This window comes from Polypterus senegalus, chromosome 4 (genome assembly GCF_016835505.1).
Source record: "Polypterus senegalus isolate Bchr_013 chromosome 4, ASM1683550v1, whole genome shotgun sequence".
Lineage (NCBI taxonomy): Eukaryota > Metazoa > Chordata > Cladistia > Polypteriformes > Polypteridae > Polypterus > Polypterus senegalus.
The window spans coordinates 48,400,068-48,417,188 of record NC_053157.1 but is presented as its reverse complement, the minus strand read 5'-3'; the positions used below and the strand labels follow the sequence as shown (position 1 = coordinate 48,417,188).

General features: G+C 36.1%; 1 protein-coding gene across 3 annotated transcripts in view; it reads left to right on the top strand.

Moving 5' to 3' along the window:
- LOC120527316 (ubiquilin-1-like) overlaps positions 1-16,244 on the top strand; it is a 67,343-nt gene extending 51,099 nt beyond the window's left edge. For 2 of the 3 annotated variants that reach the window (XM_039750581.1, XM_039750580.1), the window contains exons 8-11: positions 1,624-1,707; positions 4,879-4,994; positions 11,575-11,746; positions 15,108-16,244. In XM_039750581.1, the coding sequence (XP_039606515.1) occupies positions 1,624-1,707; positions 4,879-4,994; positions 11,575-11,746; positions 15,108-15,260 (525 nt within the window). In that variant the 3' untranslated portion in view covers positions 15,261-16,244. Of the gene's footprint in view, positions 1-1,623; positions 1,708-2,844; positions 2,889-4,878; positions 4,995-11,574; positions 11,747-15,107 lie in introns of those variants that run through there. The other variant, XM_039750582.1, reaches the window with a different exon arrangement.
- The last annotated feature ends 877 nt before the right edge of the window (positions 16,245-17,121 follow it).

Genomic DNA, 17,121 nt, shown 5'->3' with positions numbered 1-17,121 from the left:
ATCTGTGGTGATGCCTACTAGTTTGTTCCATGGCAAACCAGCAAGCTCAGTCACGTCACACAAAAGCTGACGTATATCATTGCCTGTGGTACGGCTGTACATCAGACATCCTTCCATCCATCCATTAACCAACCCGCTATATCCTAACTACAGGGTCACGGGGGGTCTGCTGGAGCCAATCCCAGCCAACACAGGGCGCAAGGCAGGAAACAAACCCCGGGCAGGGCGCCAGCCCACCGCAGAGCACACACACACACCAAGCACACACTAGGGACAATTTTAGAATCGCCAATGCACCTAACTTGCATGTCTTTGGTCTGTGGGAGGAAACCAGAGTACCCAGAGGAAACCCATGCAGACATGGTGAGAACATGCAAACTCCACACAGGGAGGACCACATCGGACATAAACTTAGCAATTCTTCAGTCACATCAAAGTGGGAATTAACACCCCTAATGAAAATCACTAGTTAAGGAGTGTTGATTTTGTTGGTACTTTTGTCAAGTACTATAGAGTATGCAGTAAAAACTTTAGCTTTCTCATGTAACTGATCATGAATGTCATTTGATAACTCACCTATTTGCTCTGCCATGGTCTTTGCTGATAAGGAGATATTTTTGAACAAGCCCATCTTTTCTGGACACAATATTTCAGTGACTTTTAACATCCAGTCCTTAGTGATGCATGTAGGTGAAGCATCTTCTTAATGTGATCGCTTTTCATGAGTAATGTGAATATAGAGTCATACTAACTTTGACATATGCAGCAATGTAGCCCACATGCACAAACACACAAAAGGCCAATTTGGAATCAATTATTTCTTTATTTTATTTTTTTTTATTATCAATTGTTTCTTTGGGATTTGAGAGGAAAATTGCACCACACACAGAAAAAATTAGGTAGATAATGTGAGAACGCGTAAGCTCCATTCAAACAGCAACCAGGTTCATTTGGATCCTAAATGCAAGTGTTCCCTATCACATCGATGCAGATAAAAAAAGCATTTCAGGCAACAGCTAAGAAATTAGCGTGGCTAATTAAAAATTAATAATAAGTAATGAAAGTGGAACATTACTTACGACCTGGTATTTGAAATTACAGCAAGTACCTCGATAGTTATATGCTATTAATAATAATAAATTTACACATGACTGTTGTGTTGTAATCAACAAATGAATAGCATAGCAAAAAACATCACTTCTATAATTATACTGCAATATTTAATTTAAGTAATGATACAGCAGCTTTTTCATGTTATCCACAAAAACTTTTATGTTCACATTCTGCTTTGCAATAAATAATACTGTATCTTAATAATTTTATACTTTTTACCTGATTTGCTTTTGTACTACCTTTCAGATTTATTTTATACATGCACTATGTAAAATTGGGTTTTCTGTGAAGCAGCTATCAATTGTACTGTAATTTCTTAGGTCACTGTAATTTTTATGTGGTAATATGAACAATTACATACAGAATATGATAATGAAGCCATTTTCTCTAAATGAGATCACCTGTAATACTGTACTTTAGATGCAAAAATGATTTTTGAATAAAACCAAAAATTAATTTAGTTTTTCATAGTTATGTGATCAGCATATAAATTAATCTACTATTTTTCAGATGATGCTGAACAACCCACTTTTTGCTGGAAATCCACAGATTCAAGAGCAGATGAGACAACAACTTCCCGTCTTTCTTCAGCAGGTAGTAATGCCAAGTTTAGTTACCAAATTCACAGAATTGCCATAGAAGTAGTAGAAAATGTACACAAATAAGAGAGAAATATTATTACCTTGTAAATAATACTATACTGATATAAAGATAATTACTCAATCCCACCTTTTCTTTTGTTGAAGACTGCATAAAACTGGTCATTAATAATTTATAGAAAATTTGAATCAAGATTCCTTAAACAATAAATACTAGGCATGGGAATGCTGGGGACAAAGCATATTATCCAGTATTTGGGTAATAAGATAACATAGTTTTTCTGTTGCAAAATATTGTGATTTAGCATATTAGTACAGGTTAAATCCTGTTATAGAGAATACTGAGGTAACAAAATTTTCAGAATAATGAATAGTTTTTCTGAGCCTGGACAAATGTTCATACAACATCGTGTTAGATGAATTTTGTTTTAACAAAATGTAAATCTTATTATAACAACGTTTTTTCGACCAAAAATGGCCACCAAACATAATAATACGATGCAAAAAATACTTAATGCTGCTCTTATACTTTCCGTGCTGAGTCTTGGGAACCCTGTAACAGGTTGTCTCAAAGAGAGACTATCTGTTCCAAAATTTCCAGTCTCAGGCAGTCTCTGCGAGTGAGTAGGTGCGACATCATACACATAGCCGAATATCTGAGTCAGTGCTCCACCGAGCATTCACATGGGCAGTTATGTTTTGTGTGGATACCGTACTGTTTGAGATTTATAGTGCTTCTCAAAGTTTTGTTTGAGAGGAACAAATAAAAAAAGAAACGGTGTAAGTTTACGCTGAAAGAAAAATTAACAATCCTGGAAAAAGTTGATTCCGGAATAAAGAAAATTGATGTGACTGAAACATTTTTGAATCGCTTCTTCGTCTTTATCTAACAACTCGGTTTCATACTTTATTTTCATAACTGTATTTATATTAAAAAAAAAAAGTTGCATGTAATTTCTCGTTTTCATTCTTTGTTCATACTTGCATTTTTATTTTTAAAAAAATTAAATCTCACGCCTTGTTTTTATTATGTATTTTCATACCTGTATTTCAATAAAAAAAAGTTTCATCTAACGTCTCGTTTTCAAATGAAATATTTTTTCAGTTTAAGAAGCGCTGTTTTTTTATACAGGTATTGTCAAGCTTGGGTCACAGAGTTGCACGAGAGACAGGAAGGTGAGTCCAGGTTTCCAAGGAAAATACAGGTACTTTATTACTGTATAGAGAGGGCAGGTACAGTCTCGACTTCATTCGGAATAGGAGCAGTTAGGAGCCATGGCACGGGCTTTAGCTCCCATCTTCAGATTAAAAGAACACCAGAGGCTCAGAGTCAGCACTGTGACACATGTAGTCTAGAGAAGAGAGGTCAGGGGTGTGTGAGGAAGAGCAGATCAAAGCCTGGTGTTAAATGTTAAACATTACGCGACAAGCAAGTTACGTGGTAACCCTGATCCTGCAGAGGACAACCAATTGTTTTGCCATTGGTTTACTGTTTATCAGACGCAGGAGAGCAGCTACGGAGTTGTCCTTGCCGTAAGACATGGCAAATTACCGGCGGCCCCGGTTACAGTACTATACGTATTTTTCTCATTCGTTATAACAAAATATTTTTATGGTCCCGTTTCGTTGTAATGGGATTCCTCATGTATACTGCAGTTTTCTTATTTTTTTATGAAATAAGATCCCAATTGGCTGAAAATGATTAAAGTTTGACAGTTATTCCTATGTAATTTTTTCCATTTTTTGGAAATGTACTTTATTCATCTGGGAAACCATCAAAGTAAGAGCAGGAATACAATAGTAACACTGTATTATAAAACTTGTATGTTTGTTGTTGGGACTGTCAACCATTACTTGAGATAAAAATGTTTTATGTTTGACATAGCATTTAGGTATGCACAAATATGCATTCAAATTCTTGTGGTTGTATAAATGTTTGTTTCCACATTGAACATACAAAGTAAAATATTAAACTTTAATGAATATTATGCTGTTGCATGGCAGTTAACTGGTAAAAGGGGAAAAATGGTTTGCATCCTCCTTTCTTTTAAACAGGATAATTAGACTACTTTTTGTATATACTTTTTTTGCATATTTTTATTATAAACTATAAGTTTTAATGGAAGAATTACAAAGCTATTCATCAATATTATAGCCGTTTTATGTGTATTTTTTTGAAAACAAGTAGATGTTGTGAGCCTTAGATCACAATCTACTCTCAGGCAGGAGAGAGGGGGAAAACCATATATACAGTACCTTGTTGTTTTTATCTTTTCATTGTGGCATTTAGCCATATTTAGTCAAACATATGTTAGTCAAGCATATGTGTTTTTGAGAAAATTTGGTGCATCGCAGAGTGCTTTCCTCCACCATCTCTGTAATTGTCTATTTGTCCTCTGTTCTTTCCAGACTGTGAATTTTGTGTGAAAACATCCATGTCATAGACATGTCTTTTCTAAAATGTAAAATTTGAATCTGTAAATAATGTATTGCCCTTGGTACTACATACCAAATTAATGCTACCTGTGATACTGTTTCTAGTAAATGCCATGCAAAGCAGTGTCTAGTGAGTGATGCAAAATTTAACAAACTCTGAACCCGTCCAAAACCAAATAGTCTCCACAGAGTGGAGGGAGCTGCTCTAAATCTTTACACTATGAATGCAGAGATGGTGTTGATGACTTTTGCCTGACTATTTTTGTATGCTGCTTCTTGTATTGCCAGTTAGCAGAAATGGGTATATATAATACAACCATATCTGTAAATGAAATAAAAATTGTGCATGGGCACCCATATTTAAAGCAGAAAGATTTGTTACTATGTGTACTAGACATACCATATGTCATATTCTCTTTTCTTTGGAAAAAAATGCAAGTTGTTGTCCTTGTCTTTCCACTGTATTTTATAAAATGCTGAAAAATCTTATACATAATTATATAAATATGTTTAATACTAATAGTAAGTTGAAAAAATATAACGTTTTCTTAATGGATGTGCATAAAAGACAGTTGTGGAAGTCGATGAAGATACATTGATAGTAGATTTAACTAGCAGAATATTTTTCCAGTTTTTATTTTTCAATTTTTTATTCACATTTTTTAAATCATTACCCATGACTGTGCCTATGTTTTATGTGCTTTGTGTTTGTTTATTTTTCCTTAATTAGATGCAGAATCCAGAAACACTGGCAGCCATGTCTAATCCTAGAGCAATGCAGGCACTACTACAAATTCAACAGGGTCTACAAACATTAGCAAATGAAGCACCAGGCTTTATTCCCGGGTAGGTATTTTCTCAACTGTTTTACATTTTTAACCTACTTTGCACATTAAACATTATCATACCTAAATTACATGGCCCAGAAATGAATGGCTGCTTGTTCTGCTAATGTATGTGGGATGTTCAAAAAGTTCCACATTTTCGTATATTCGTTGAACAGTGAAGGCAGGAGGAGTAGTAATTGGACATTAAAAAGTTGGTACGACGCTGGGAAAATTGCATCGCAAAGGAAGGTGACTCTGTAGAAAAGTGATGTAATTTGTTTTATCCATTATCCAACCCGCTATATCCTAACTACAGGGACACGGGGGTCTGCTGGAGCCAATCCCAGCCAACACAGGGTGCAAGGCAGGAAACAAACTATGGGCAGGGCACCAGCCCACCGCAGGCAATTTTGTTTTAGAAATTCTTAATAAACACGGTTAAAAAAAAAAAAAAAGTGCGGAAATTTTTTGAACGTCCCCTGTAGCAACGGAGCTGCATATGGTTGAAGGGCAGTGAGTATAACACACCAGATTTTGAAGGAAGTATTTATATGATTAAAAGTCTTTATTTACACCACTTTTTTTCTATTTTTTTTTTTTAATTATTATTTTTTTTTCTCTATTTACTGATCACTTCTACCACTTTCTTTTATGTGGAATCGCTTCCTGGACACTTTTTACTATTTTTACTACTTGACATGGATTTTTACACTCCGAGACTCTCTTTGTGAATTTCCCCTTGGGATTAATAAAGCATCTATCTCTCTCGCTCTCTCTCTCGCTCTCTCTAGAATGCCTGAAGCCTACGAAAATATTTGTAATGCTGGGCCACCTTAAATTCCCTCGCACTTCGTCATAAGTGTCTTTTTTTGTTTTAAGCAAACATGTCAGTCGGCACAAGTGCCCCACAGAGGCAGCTGAAGTCAAATCAGATGCAAAATTCTCAGAGCTGAAGTCTCAAGGTGTCTGGAATTGTATAGGGTAAATAATATGTAATTATTTAGATATGTATATTTCATGTGTGTTTCCGTGTCTACAACGATCTTTGTAAATGTAGGATGACAGGAAATGCGAAGCAAGAAACGTTGAATACATTAGAAAAACAAACTTTTTTTCATATTATAGTAATTATGACAAAATGCTGACGTGAAGTGTATAATGTGTGAAGACTGAAGTTCAGATATCAAATAAACATTTTCTCAAAAGGTATAACAGAACAAGTGTGCATTTATTCAAGAATACAACCAACGGAAAAAAATATTAAATTTACATGTTGCTGTCAATGTATAAGAACCGAAATCCAAATATCAGTCGACAAAAACTAGTCATGTCCGCTTGGGTGGTGCATGTCAGCGATTAGAGTGTTAAGTTGAAATTGAAAAAGCACTGCTTAGAAAGCTAACATAAGGTGAATGCTCAACAGGCAGCATACTGGTTTAGTAATTTCACCCATGACACTTGAACTGTAAAATTGAATGCTGTGATGTTTCAAATTTATACTGTAAATGGAACTTGCAATTGAAGTGTAGCATTGAGTCCTTCAGCAAACAAGCTTTCTTATTAGAGTCAAAACTGTGATCTCAATGTGACTTAAAGTCTTCATATCACTAGCATTCTTCCTATTCCACATCACTAGCATTCTTTTCTATAACTTTTCTATAACCGTATGTCTTCTTTTAGAGGAAGAAGATATTTCTTTAGTATAAACTTCAAGTTTTATTGTGTCAACTAAACAATTCACATTCACTCTCAACAGAAGCTTGTGTGTAACAAAATGTAAAGATGAGGAGTCGCACACCTAGTTTGTTTATTGCCTTTTGTGAACACATTGTGACATGTAGTATGAATGACCAATCATAGACATCTGTACATCAGTAGAATGCTCTGAACCTCCGCTAATTCAGTCAGCTGTGATGTGCTGCTTGTATCAGCATATATGTGTGCAAATCTCATATTTTACTAATAAAATATGTGACGGTATGTGTCCAACTCCATGCTCCCACTTCTCATTTGGGAGACTCTTGAACCCAACACCATAGATTGCCATGACCGAGATGAACTGACAAATGAGGACACTATGTGAAGCAAGGGGACGGTGCAAAAGTGTTGAGTGCATTTAAAAAAAAAAAAAAATCCAAAACAAGTGTTCAAAAGTGCAGTGCATAAAAATATTCAATAAATAATCCAATAAAAAACAGGTGAAAAATGTGGAGGTTAAAATCAAAACGAATCTTCTTTAAAACAAGATTAAAATCCACTGGGAGGAACAGTCCTTTCTAAAAGCCTGGTGCCACCTTCTTTTAACACTGGCTGCTCCTCTGCTTATCCCATACAGGCCTTGCATCAAAGGAGTTGCCTACTGACATTCACAGCTGTCCTTCCACAAGTTTGGTTGCATGCTGTCCCATGGCTACGGACAAGCCTCCCTAGATAGACCAAGACTTGGGTCCCCAGTGGCCATGGCACTCCCCTTAGGGCTCTCCTCCCAAGCTTCCTCAAACCCCGCTGCCTTCCCAGTCTCTCTAGCATGCTGCGCCAACTCCCAGTCACTCCTGCTCCTTGTAACAGTTCAGCTGGAGTGGCGACTTCCAACTACACACTCCTTCCCAGGGGCTCTTCTCTCAGCTACCTGCCTTCTCTCTCATGAGCCTGCTCTGTTTCGCTCACTCGCATGCACACTGGTTCTTTTCACCTCCTTCCTTCTTCTCCCAGTAATCTCCATTCTGTCTTTTCTTTTTGATTCTTCCTTCCTCTCACTCACGCTTGCCCTTTTAAAATGGGGACATGGCACAGCTGTGCCGATTGGCAGGGTCACGGACGATCCTGCATCTGTGCATTTAGTGTCTGAACCTGAAAAGGGTATTGTACAGCGATAATTTTGTAATTGCCAAAGAATAGCTATGGTGTACTTAAATGTGTGAATTAAAAGTTTCTAGCATTTACAATAAGTTTTGTAGAGTATGTTTGTTTTTTTTTCTGGAATAAGACAAGATTAATTCCAAAAGCCATAACATCAAGTACCATGCCATCATTGAATCTTTTTACCTAGATAACAATGCACCTTTTGAGATTCATTCTGACCTATGCAGCATTTAACGGGACTATTGTGTTTATTGTACTACAGTACATCGTTGGATTGATACAAACATTTTGACCTCCGTACCAATACCAGCCTACACACACACACACACACACACACACACCCCCCTCCCTGCCATGCTTCACATAAATATGCCTCCCTGTTGTGCAGAAAGGATTGGGGGAAGCAGGAAATGGTCTTCCTTGGTGATTCCAGCAGAAAGTTGTACGTATATTAAAATAAAGGGTGGGTTTGGTTCACTATTGGAGTTTAAATTGTGTTGCTATACTAGAATGCACTGTTCCTGCATGCAATAATTTTCTTCTGGTAAATTAACGTAAAGATGGTATAGTACCAAAATAATTTTTTTTTATTTTTGTACTTTTTCAGTACACAGATGAGCCGCACAATTTCATCATGGCAAGGTCTCTCTCAAGAATGAATCGGGGTCTGGCCAGTGCTTAAAATAATTCATGTTAGAAAATGGTAACATACAGAAAATCATAATGGAAAATTGAAAAGTGATAGTTCATGAGAAAGTAGACTTAACAAACATCACAAGGATTTGTTATGGGTTAGATTTTTTTTTTTTTTTAATTGGAAAATTAAATACAGGCAAGACCTGTGTATATCAGCTGAAGCTTTGCCACATCGAGTGTTCACACAGGGAATCTAGAGCTAATTTAATTCATACTAGAAGACATTTCAGCAGGATTTTATAACTGGGGATGCAACATAAATACATGACTGATCCAGAGTCCAAATCATCATTAAACAATGGAATTGTGGTAAATATTCCAGTACCAAACAAAATCAACCCAGTCCCAGCACATTCAATCACATATGTTTTTTATAATTTGAATGTGTAGCCAATTTTAATTACATGCCTCAGAAGACCTATATAACCAGTCAATATTAGGTTGATTTTGCTTTGCCATTTATCACAATTAATGAAAAGCAGAAAGGAAAACTGTCAACTTTTGCTTTACAACAGTACCTGTAATACCACTGCACAGGTTGCTTTATAAAACCGGAAGATTTGAAGAGATAAAACACCATCACCCTGTCCTTGTAGATGAAACCGTATTTAATGTGTACTGTTTAAAGACCAAGCCAAGTGAGGATATGTTAGGCGTCTGTTTCTCAAACTGCAGATTCTGATGTATTTTTTCTTTTTTGCAATTTTGCATCTGGGCTTTCCGCTTCATTTTCTATCCTGTTTAGATCCAGTTTGTCCTCGCATCTTGAGACAGTAGTAGATATCTTTGTATGAAATATTAGTCTCTTGGGAATCTGATACATTGGATAACCATAATTTTGCTATACAACTATAGGCTCAGGTGTTTCTTGATAAAGCTGTTTTGGTTTTGTTCATTTTGAACCCAGAATTGAACTTTGGAATACCAATACAATGCAACCCAAGGAAGTACAATTTACTTGCTTATTTGAGTGGAATAACAGGTTTAACCTGTGGTAATACAGTTACCTCAGTTTCTCTTATCACAATTAGAGAATGTTAACATGTTAATTTTTTGTGATTAATATGGCCTGTTTAACACGTTAAAAAATGTTGTCACATGCAGGGCCAACAACGAGGCAAACGTCTCGGGCAGTACTTTGGTCAGGGTTGTATTTTCATGTTGTGTTTTTATTTTTTTTGTTTGTTTTTTTAATAAAAATTCCGAAGGAATAATACAAACAAGTATGTACCTAAAGAATTGCATGCACATCCAGTATTGTATTTATATACTATGTTTCAAAAAATCATTTAAAGGTTTAAAATTTCATAATACATTGTTCACAACAATACACCACATATCAGTGCTCATTTTCTTGATTTATACATACTGACATATGTGCAGGGGAGTGGAAGGAAAGGGGGTGAGGAGGGGTGGTTTAAGGCAGAGATGCTAGAGAAAAATAGTGAAGGTAAAAATTATGCTCTCTCCTTTTTTTCCCTCTTCATTCCATATTTCCCTAAGAAGATCGATCCAATGTCATATCACAGAAGTGCTAAATAAGTTATCTTTGAGTGGCACTAAAACTAAAGTGCGACCTTTGTATTTAACTTGCCAGTCTGCAAGGTAGTTTATAGTGCTGACTGTCCTAATATAAGGACAGTATTCTGTGAAATAGAAGTGTAATGATTATCCCTATCCATTATTCTAGTTTGCAGTATCTTCGCTAATTTATGCAAAGAACGCAACATAACCACTCAAGTAATGCATGGTGTCAGTTTTTAAGTGAGATAGCAGCTACAGAGATATTTTTTAGCAGGAGCAGAAGTGTAGGTAGAGCACTATTTTCCAATAATTTTTCTGTGGTGGCCCGTTTTTCTAACCAATAAAATCCCAAGGCACACCACGATTCTACCAACAACAAAAGCATTACATTTCTTAGACATGCTAAACTGTCCAAAGGGGTGGGACAGGGGGCGCCAAAAAAAGCAGCTTGGAGATTGCCATTCGCAGACACAGCACAAGTGTAGAGTATAATTTCCAGTTGTTGATGGTAATGAACAATTGAGGACAGTATTTGAGGAGTTCTAACATAAGTTATAATGTATGCCCATTTAAAAGATGCATATTCTTACAATTTAATCAGTCTTTAGCTGGGCATTCAAAGTCAACAGTCAATTTGACCATTTTTTACTTTGACACATCTGTGTTTCATATGCTATGCCAATTTGTCATAGCTGGAGTTTTTGTAGCCTGGGGCGGTCTTTGAATTTGCCACCCCCCAAACCGCAACTCAATTAAAAAGTAAAACATAATACATTTTATAGAAAAAATGAAAACAACTAAAATTTTAACTACCTTTTTAATTATTAATTACAATGTAGTTACAATTACAAGTTAATTGCAATCTAAAATCTACAATCTACAACTATTCAAACAATAAATCTACAATACTGCTTTTATGTTGGCAAAATCATTGATGATGTTATCGAATTCTATTTCATTTTTCAGTTGCTACTCTATGGAAAGTATGGCAAAGTTTCTTAAATGCGGAGTACTCATTGAATATCTTAAATATATATATTTTTTTAATCAGTTTCAGTTTGCAGAAACTTCTCTCACAGGTAGCAACACTAATAGCAATTGTGAGAAGTCATAATTTACGTATTAATTTTATAATCACATTTTAATATTAGATGGGATTAATCGTGATTAATTATGTATATTTATGTGATTTAATTTTTTTAAATCAATTCCCAGTACTAATTTAAGTATGATTAATTATGGAAGAGCTAGAAAAGTTAACCATTAGAAATAATGGTTGCTGAAAATGGAGCTTTACAGTCATATATAAATAAATTATAAATCGGTTATATCCAGCATGCCAATATTAGTTTAGGGCACTGTGTATATCTATATCTTATAAGTGGTTTCTTTTTTTCACTTTGAATACAGAATAACAGTAATTTTAATTTAGCTGCAATATTGCTTGATATTACCGTTACAAGAATCAAATATTTTGTTTTTGTAGTTAAACTCATTTCATTTTTCTTTCTTGTCAGACTTAATGTGGGTGGCCTTGGAGGATTAAGTAACATTGCTGGCTCAGGAAGTTCCTCTACTAGTACTCCAGCAACAACAGACAACATAAGTAATTCTCAAAGAACTGGAGAACTTGGGCAACAACAATTTATAGAGCAAATGTTACAGTCACTGGCTAGTGCTAATCAGCAGGTATTTGATCATTTTCTAACCTTCTTAGCAGATTTTATTTTTATTTTATGTTATAAATTAGGTCTATTAAATATCCAATGCTTAAAGTTAGTTAGTTGATAACAAAATATAATAATGGTCAATGGAAACCAAAATTAATAACCAATTGAAGGCTGGATTCAACATCATATCACAAATCAAAATAAAAAATTGAAATCAGAGGCTCATCCAACTTGCGTGAATTTCCTCACAGCAACTCATAATGTGACTTAGTACTGTGTATGGCCCCCATGTGCTTGTTTGCACTCCAGACTTTGTCAGAGTATGCTCTTGATGAGACGGTGGATGATGTCCTAGTGCATCTTCTCCCATACCTAGATCAGGTGCATCAGTGAGCTGCTGGGCAGCCTGTGGCACTCCTTGGTGCCGTTGGATGCACCGATACATAATGTTCCAGAGGAATGCCAATGGCATTAATGCTTTCATCATTGTGGCCACGTGAGGCCAGGCCTGGCATTGTCCTGCACCAGGAGGAAACCAGGGCCCACTGCATCAGTGTAAGGTCTGACAATGGCACTGAAGATTTCATCCCTGCACCTAACAGCAATCACGGTACCGTTGCCTAGCTCATAGGGGTCTGTGTGAACCTCCAAGTATATGTCTCCCCAGACCATCACTGACCCACTGCCAAACCGGTCATGCTGGAGGATGTTGCAGGCTGCGTAATGTTCACCACAGTGTCTCCAGACTGTATCACATCTGTCACCTGTGCTCAGTGTGAACCTGCTGTCATCTGTGAAGAGAACAGGAATTGTGGTATTCTCTGGTTAATGCCAGTCGAGCTGCATGGTGATGGGCTGTGTGGATACCACTAGAGGATATTGGGCCCTCATACAACCCTCATGGATCCTGTTTCTGACAGTTTGGTCAGAAACATGCACACCAGTAGCCAGCTGGAGGTCATTTTTTAGGGCTCTGGCAGTGCTCCCACTGTTCCTTCTCACGCAAAGGAGCAGATAATGGTCTTCCTGCTGGGCTGATGCACTTTACTGGCCCTGTCCAGCTCTCCTTGTGTAACAGCCTATCTCCTGGTATCTCCTCCATGCTCTTGAGATTGTGCTGGGAGACGCAGCAAACTTTCTTGCAACTGCATGAATGGATGTACCATCCATGAGGAGCTGGGCTACCTGTGCAATCTGAGTGGGCTGCAGGTACCACCTCATGCTACCAGTAGTGACAAGTACACTAACAAAATGCAAAACTATAGAAGACATAGTCGGGAAAAATAAAGAGAGAGCAATTGTTTGCAAAACCATTCCCTTTTTGGGGGTTGTCCTGCTGTTGCATTTCCAGTTCACCTGTTTTCACTTTCATTTGCACCCAGCAATCGCTTGTGGTTACTAACTGGACAGATTGATATCCTTTAAGCTTAATTGACGTATTGTTGGAGTGTGATCATTAAGTGTTCCCTTAATTTTTTTTGAACAGTGTATTTAATTAAACATCAAATTTTGTATGAAATTAATTTTAAAAAGATCCATTCAGCAGCATCTCTTTATCTCAGCACTGTCCCACTACTGTTAATTTGTTTGGCTTTAAGTGTATTGTTGACTTGCTCTTCTGCCAAAGTCCAGTACACCAGGACAAATGCCAAGGACCATCTTTGCCAACCCAACTTGTCATGCTTATTGGGAATTTACAAAGCAAAGCATTTATGCAGAAGAATAAAAATATTAATATGTATACAATTATCATGCATAGTTAAAGAACAATAAGCAAATACTGTAAGATTTGCACATCTACATTTATAGTGTAGCTGAAATTAAGAACTGTTTACTAAATATGAACAGCAAACAAATGAGTAATTCTGAAAACAATTTCACAGTACACACTGCTTTGCAAAGGCATACAAGAGGCCTGTCGTTAAACATAAGGGAAAGAAAGGTTTACTTTCAGAGAATATCCCTGGTCAGTCTCTGGAGAAACTGTGGAAGTTGTTTGCTAGTTTCCTTATGTTGGCAGCCAACTACCCCAAAAGCTAATCATTAAAGAGCATATTCAGCCCCTCATCTTGTGTTTGAGCACATCCTTCAGGAAGTTACTGTTAGGTCTTCAAAAACTGTAAACCAAGAAAGAGACTGTGTTTACTCTCCTATACATTGTGAGACTTGGGTTATCTGCTGTTGTTTCTGAAAAACTTTGACAGATCTAAAAAGCTCTTTATATCAATGAGAGGCCTTCTGCAGCAGTTTCCAGTATCCTAACCAAGGTAATGATTACTACCACTGAAGCCGTGACCTAGTTTGTAACTGAAGTATTCAATCACCTCTCCCAACTCATGTCAAATAAAATCGATTATTCTCTTATTAAGTAAATCAGCAAATGCGGAAAAGATTGAGGTTATTAAATGTATATAAGGTAAAGCACCAGTGATTAAGGAGGGAAGGAAATGGAAAAGAACTGATACAGAAGACTTATAGTAGTTGTATGCAGTTATGCCAGTTATCAAACAGAACAAACGCTCCAGGAAGGTTTATTAGCAAGACCTAAATGTACAAACATATAAAGAGTGATTATTAGATCCGGATAAAATCCCAATGCCTTATCACTGCTGGCTCTGTTTATTCAAGAATGACAGAGGGCAGCATATAACTACAATAAATATCAGTTATAGTTATGGACCTTGCATTAGATTATTTAGGCTTTTATACAGAGGGACATTTTCAACATACAGCATCATTCAGTGCAGATCTTTGCAGTGGAGTTCACTTTACATTACTTGTGTAACTACAGGTTAATGCACATTTTACTCTTATTCTCAACATGATTCCTAGGTCAGTAGCATATAGAATTTTGAAACCATGTAGATATGGGGAGGCACAGCAGTTTTGCCCGGGATGGAATGTGGCCTTGTTTGATAAACTATCAGATTTTGCAGTGTTACTACAACACAATAAATTAGGCCCATGCAGTGTAACCAACATATTTTTGGTCATTTTTTTTTTGTTTGCCTGTAGGCTCATCATAAAATGAATAATTAAAAATGTTTTTGCCTGTTTGAAATATGGAGATTTTCAAAATTTTAAATTATACTTATTCTGTTAGTATAATAAATGAAGTTCCAGTTTAGGATGATGGCTGATTTAGACCTCTTCCATCTTGTACTCCCTCGCACTAGCTAGTTATAATTGACACATCGCTACAGGGTTTGTGCTTATTTGTTAAATGCTTTGCATTGTTTTATGTTGTGTTTTACTTTTCTTGAGCAAGAAATCTCAATCTATTTTCCTCTTAAAATATGAAGCACAAATAATAGCCCTGCATGCTATTACTTCTGTATCCTGCATAGTATTTTATAATTATTGCATTTTTCCTTAATCAGACACAAACTCCTGAAGTCCGTTTTCAACAACAACTTGAACAACTCAGTGCAATGGGATTCCTGAATCGTGAAGCCAATTTGCAAGCACTGATAGCAACAGGAGGAGACATCAATGCTGCAATCGAAAGGCTTTTGGGTTCTCAACCATCATAGTATAATTTTAGTTATTTATGGTGATGAATGATAATGATGATGCACATATTTATTTTTGATATAATAGCTATCAATTCTGTAAAATGCTGTTAATTTTTACTTAGAAATGACGGACTTTCTCCTTAGGAGGAATTGGAAGCATTGTAAAGTTAAATTTTATGGTTGTACATGAACAAAAAGTATCAATAATGGTTTTGCAGATTAACATTGCATGTAACCAATACAAAGCTGAAAGTCATCTTTATCACAATTGTCACTTGAAGCTTTTACGATTGTGTGAACTGGTATCAATTGAGATTTAGTTGTCACACTTGGTAATAACTTTATGGAGTTATATAGCCTTTACTAGTGAGTCGTTTACTACAGAGTACACAGATGAGATGAACTAAATCTGATGCAATTGTGACATTTTGCTTATATTGTTTAAATAGCATGTTATATTTGCTATCATAGCCTTAAACATGAATTACTGAAGATAATTGCCTGCTATGCTCAATAAATTTTAGCATTTGTGGTGAGCCAGAAGTGTTTTGAAAAGCCAAACCATAACAACACCCACCTTTTGTGCTCATATTTGCACCTGAATATACTGGAATTTGTTTTGGTTAGTTAATTTTTAAACTGTAAGTCTCTGTTCCCTCACAGAACCAGTCTCGTTAGCAGCATTTTTCTGGCAGTGAGCACAAAAGACAAATGTGCAGAGGATTTACTTTTGTAATTAAATTCGCAATCACCGTGTTTGACCATTTTTGTGCATCCTGAGGAAATCCTTTTGCACTATTTATGCACAAACTGGCTCTTCCCAGTAGAAAAAAAAGTAAAATATCATTTAAATTGTAAATTAGTTTTTACTTTTAAATATTCATGTGTGATATTAATCATTAATTATATCTGCCTTGTACAAATAAAATGTATACTATTTAGTTTTTATCAGTTACTTTTTTCTGTTGCACAGGTAATTAAAAAAAATGAAAAAACTTAAAATTAAATGTTTCATAATTTGCCTTCTGTTTATGGATTGATTTGAAATCATTGCTGTGAAAGTTTGACAAACTCTAGAAGGGATTTTATACATTGTATTTTCAGTTTGGATATAAAAAGAACAAATCACTTTATTACAAAAATGTTTGTAATTTTGACCTTTTGCACATTTCCTCTCCTTCAGAATATACGTACCATTAAACAGAAAAATGTGCTTTCATCTGTCATACAAAAGTTGCATGTCTGTTCTGAGCCATTTAATATTCATTTCCTTTTGTTGTATGCAGATCTCAGAGTAGAAAATGCAAAAACTAAAATCATGCAGATATGTTTAAGCGTACTCTTGTTTTATATGTAGTGAGAGGGCTGTTCCCTGTTTCCCTTTCAATTAATGTCTGCCTGCAGAATTTAAACCTGTGCTTTAGTGTAAAGCGTGATAGCCCTTGTCATTTGATCTAATTTAGTCTTTTTGTGTTTTGCTTATGAATACTCGGGATAGAGTAATTCTGGTTACATAGGCTTTAAGATTATTTGCACTAATAATAGCAGAAAGATAGTTCCAAATATGTTATGTGTATGTGTACTGTGGCCAGGTGTGGTAATGATAGCTCAAGCAGCAAGACAAGAAAGTTGGGGACACCAACTGGGTCATCCCTTTTATAGGTCCAGAGATACATAACAAAAAAGAAGGAACTAAAAGGACCGAGCTCTTGGGTGCATGTTTCTCTTAAAGGATTTAACAAGATACTTGTGAATCGTCTACTCTAGCGGAGCTCCGTCTCGCGCTGACCAGAATGTGACGTCTCCTCCTGGTAGCTGCAGGATCTTATGGCGGCATGACCGGAAGGGGTGGGGCTAAATGTCTTCACCTGGTGACTTC